Below are 3,825 nucleotides of genomic sequence, written 5' to 3' on the forward strand. Positions count from 1 at the left end.
GTCTAATGCTACAAGTAATTGTGTATCCCTTTAAAGTAGGTTTGTATCTCTCAGCACTGAACTTTCTCATYAGACAATTTTCAGTTTGAAATGTGAAACATTTTTCTTCTACTTTTTAAATAATTGGATCAAATTTAAAATTCAAATCCAGATTCCAGCACATCTTTTACCTCATATTGAACAAGTGGTGAGTCGTTTTTGCTCTGTTATACAACTGAAATCAGAAGCATTGTGCAGTAACTGTGTAGTTATTGTGTATTAAATGTATTGTAATGACATTTTAATCATCCGTCCAATTTATTCTTTAAAAATATTTCTGTTGATGCCAAACACTGAGAACAAAATGCAGATAGGTGGTAAAAACTTCACATTTCTTCTGTTCCAGCTTCTCTACTTTGGTTTAGTATAAWTTTTGTAAAATCCAAGTCATTATATGAAAAACAGGAATTCTAAAGCAAGAACCAGTCTTTAGCTTTCAGCCTTCTTTCCTTTATAAATACATCAGATATACCAGCTTTCCTCTATTAACCCMAGCTGTAATTTGGGATTTACTTTTGTTGTAATCAAAGCTCACAAACTGCTGACATTTTATACATAAACTGTAAGAAGTRTAAAGAGAAYGAGGATCAAAAGAAACATTAAAAAYGATGCCAGTGGCTCARTAAGGTCRCCATGCTAACCAAACACATGTCTCTCACTCCCTGACAAGAAACTTGATAAAACGTGCTGMTAAAGTAGCTTTAATTTAAGGGGCACCTCATATTAATCAAACATTCACTGTAAAACAAGTAAAAGTCTCTTCTGCTATAAGTGATAGAAAAATCTGGTTTTGTGTTTTTATGTGACTGCAGTGTTTTGTGTAAGAAATACAAGTTTACAAWGACCTTTTATGTATATTCACTTTGGAAGAGAAAAGTTTGGGCTCWGATAAAATGGAAGTCAGTGATACTGTATGTGTGTGGTGATATGCTCACTGCACTTTATGAAGAGAAAAAGACAACAAAAAATGTCCCTACATTTTTATGTTTAAATTTGAACAAGAAATTTTAGGTTATGTGGAAATTAGAAGAGTTTGAAAAATAATTTATRTGTATATACAGCCTAAAATTTTAATGTGTCATCATCACACTCTAAGTTCAACATTCTGTGGTAAAATCATCATAAAACTTAATTCAGTTGTGTAAAACATTTTTTGTACAATGTACTGCCACAAAAAARGRAMMWTTWAAAMMYTTTTTTTTCATTTTGTACAAACCTGTTTGATTTTGGTAACTTATTTTATTTGTCTCTGTTGCCATGAGATATATACTTTTACTCACTCACAGTTTAAGTTTACTCGTTTTCAGTAAATAAGTACACAGAATAAAAGCTTTTGTTTTTCTTACCTTGACAGAAGGTTCTTCCGTTCCCAACAAAGCCATACTTGCAGTTACACACTTTGCCTGGGCCGTCTGGCTTGTCCTCACATGTGGCGTTAGCGTGGCAGGTTGAACACACGTCCAGCACAGTTTGTCCCTCTGCTAGAAAATCTGAAGCAAAGAAGGATCATGTGTTGGTCAGGAGGGCTGAGCCACTGATGACTAAAGGTCAGGGAGACTAAAGCACACAGTGATGAACAAATGACTTGGTGAGGATGAGGATATTACCTGAAAATCCAATGAGCAGACAAACTATAACCATCCTCCTGTTAGAGTCATCCATCCTCCCTGAGAAGCTGTCCTCACTGCACCCCCTCACCCCGTCCTGCTTTATTTTGGTACTTCCTGCTTGTGGACCGTTGGGCCACTGAGCATGTTTGATAACCGGTGCTGAGAGGCAGCTGAGAGTGGGTGAGATGAGGTCACTTCTTTTCTCAGTGGTTTTACTGAAAGCTGCTGTTTCTGCGGCTCCAGCCGTCATCCTGCGCTGCGCTCGCTTCCATCTGATGCTTGGGTCTGCTGCCAACTTCTGCTGAACTGCACACTCATGCTGGGGTGTCTGATAAAGGCTATATTTGGGACAAACAAACCTGGTGGATCTTTGCTCAGAAACTGAAAGTTTTAGGTAAAAACTTGTTTTAATTAAGTTGCAGAAAAATATTGACGCTGTATTCTAAAAGTCTACTTTTAGCAGCATTTCAATTGATGCTTTCACCTGAAGATGATTGGGTAACCATATTTTTGACCAGAAACTCTGTCTTTCTGTTAGCAAAATATCTCATGAACCACTGGATGAATTTTAATGAGACTCTCAGAAAGTAATCATTGGATTCACATCWCACAACTGATTAACTTTTCAGGTCAACCCAATTCAACATGGCTGCTAACGCCACTTAACCATTGCCAGCTCAAAACTGGTTATAACGCAGCCAGTTTTACAGAGGATGAGCTAAATTTGGTGTGGTAGTAGCTGAAAGTCACACTGAACACAAGCTCTGAGAGCTGACAGCACCATAGATCACCTGTATCATTTGTTAGTCCTGAACACACTGGCTTTAAATTAGTTTCAATATAAGATGAACTCTATGGAAGGCACGATATGGTGGATGGGAGGTGTGTGTGTGTGTGCAGAGGTGGGGGGKGGGGGGGGGGTAATTTGGTGAGTTGTGGGAGTTGGAGATAAGTCTGGTGGGCTCCTATCGCTCAGCCCAGCAAGGTCCTAACTGGGGCTTTGCTGTCACTCAAACCAGTAAGATATGGACCCCCGCCAGTGTCTGAAGGATTGGACCCTGCCCACCCCCAGCTTCTCTGTTAAAACAATCCATCTGAACAGCAGGGCTCTGTTTGTGTCCATTGTAAATATAATTTATTATTGAGTTCAGTATTCATCATGGTTTAGCTTTCTTTTAATTCGTTTGTCTTGTTTTTGTCATTTGTGCCTACATTACTGAGCTCTTCTGCTGCTGTTTGTAACAAGTAAAGTCCTTTAATTAAGTTGGAAACATTTCAAACAGATGGTGACATTTTAAACTAGAGGAAAAAGAGTCGGTTCTTCAGGAAACAATGAGCTACAGGAGATGCTTGTTGGATTAGTCACTTGTGTGAATAATCAAAATATCACTTTAGATAAAAAAAAGACCCATTTGTCTTTACTCTAAAAACTAAAAACATTTTTTCCTAATGCTCCTGAAGAAACTAAAATTAAATTCCAAATCAAATCGAGCATTAACCTTTATGTTCCTTATTAATAATATATATTTAATTGTAAAAACTGATGTAACATGTGCATCACTTCAGTTTTAAATGAAAATATTGTATTTTTTGCATCATGCAGATATTTAAGTTTAGCTTCAATCAACACAGGCTGTGGGTCATAAACCTGAAGGAACATCAGATCTTGGCCAAATATTAACCCAAGTTCAATAATCTGCATTAAGATACACTTAGTTTCCCATCAGAGTTCAGTGAAAATTTAATTTATTTTCCTGAGTCAAATAAAGTGTGTGCCTGAACAAACAAAGAAGTGCAACAATGTAATTAATAAAGTTTTGTTTATTTGATGTAAGCACCTGTTCTTAATAAGACCCACCATCCCAACATGCATTTGTCTGTAACAAAACTGCTTCAGAGAAAATGTCTGATTAACCTGAGACTGATGATATGAAGTCACACATTGGAAATGTAAAAACAACAAACAGCATTAAATGTCCCGGCATGCATAAACAAAATCTGCTGTTTGAAATGCAAACACAAAAATGAACAAGAAAAACTCCCACAGAAGGAGTGAAGGGCTGACGGATCATCCTGCTACATTAATGTGACACATTGGGGTTTAAAACAGGGTTGAACAGATCCTACAGAAAGGATGAATTCATTTGTATATTCTCATTAAGAAACTGTGTGACAC

The 3,825-nt window shown here is 37.1% G+C and overlaps 1 protein-coding gene across 3 annotated transcripts in view; it reads right to left on the bottom strand.

The window, feature by feature from the left end:
• The window catches only part of susd1 (sushi domain containing 1), a gene marked incomplete at its 5' end in the record, with an annotated part of 21,148 nt that overhangs the window by 10,905 nt on the left and 6,418 nt on the right, over positions 1-3,825 (bottom strand). For 2 of the 3 annotated variants that reach the window (XM_014022390.1, XM_014022392.1), the window contains 1 exon segment: positions 1,386-1,529. In XM_014022390.1, coding sequence (XP_013877844.1) covers positions 1,386-1,529 — 144 coding nt within the window. 3 annotated transcript variants of the gene reach the window in all.

This window comes from Austrofundulus limnaeus, unplaced genomic scaffold, assembly GCF_001266775.1.
Source record: "Austrofundulus limnaeus strain Quisiro unplaced genomic scaffold, Austrofundulus_limnaeus-1.0 Scaffold328, whole genome shotgun sequence".
In the NCBI taxonomy this organism is placed as follows: Eukaryota; Metazoa; Chordata; class Actinopteri; order Cyprinodontiformes; family Rivulidae; genus Austrofundulus; species Austrofundulus limnaeus.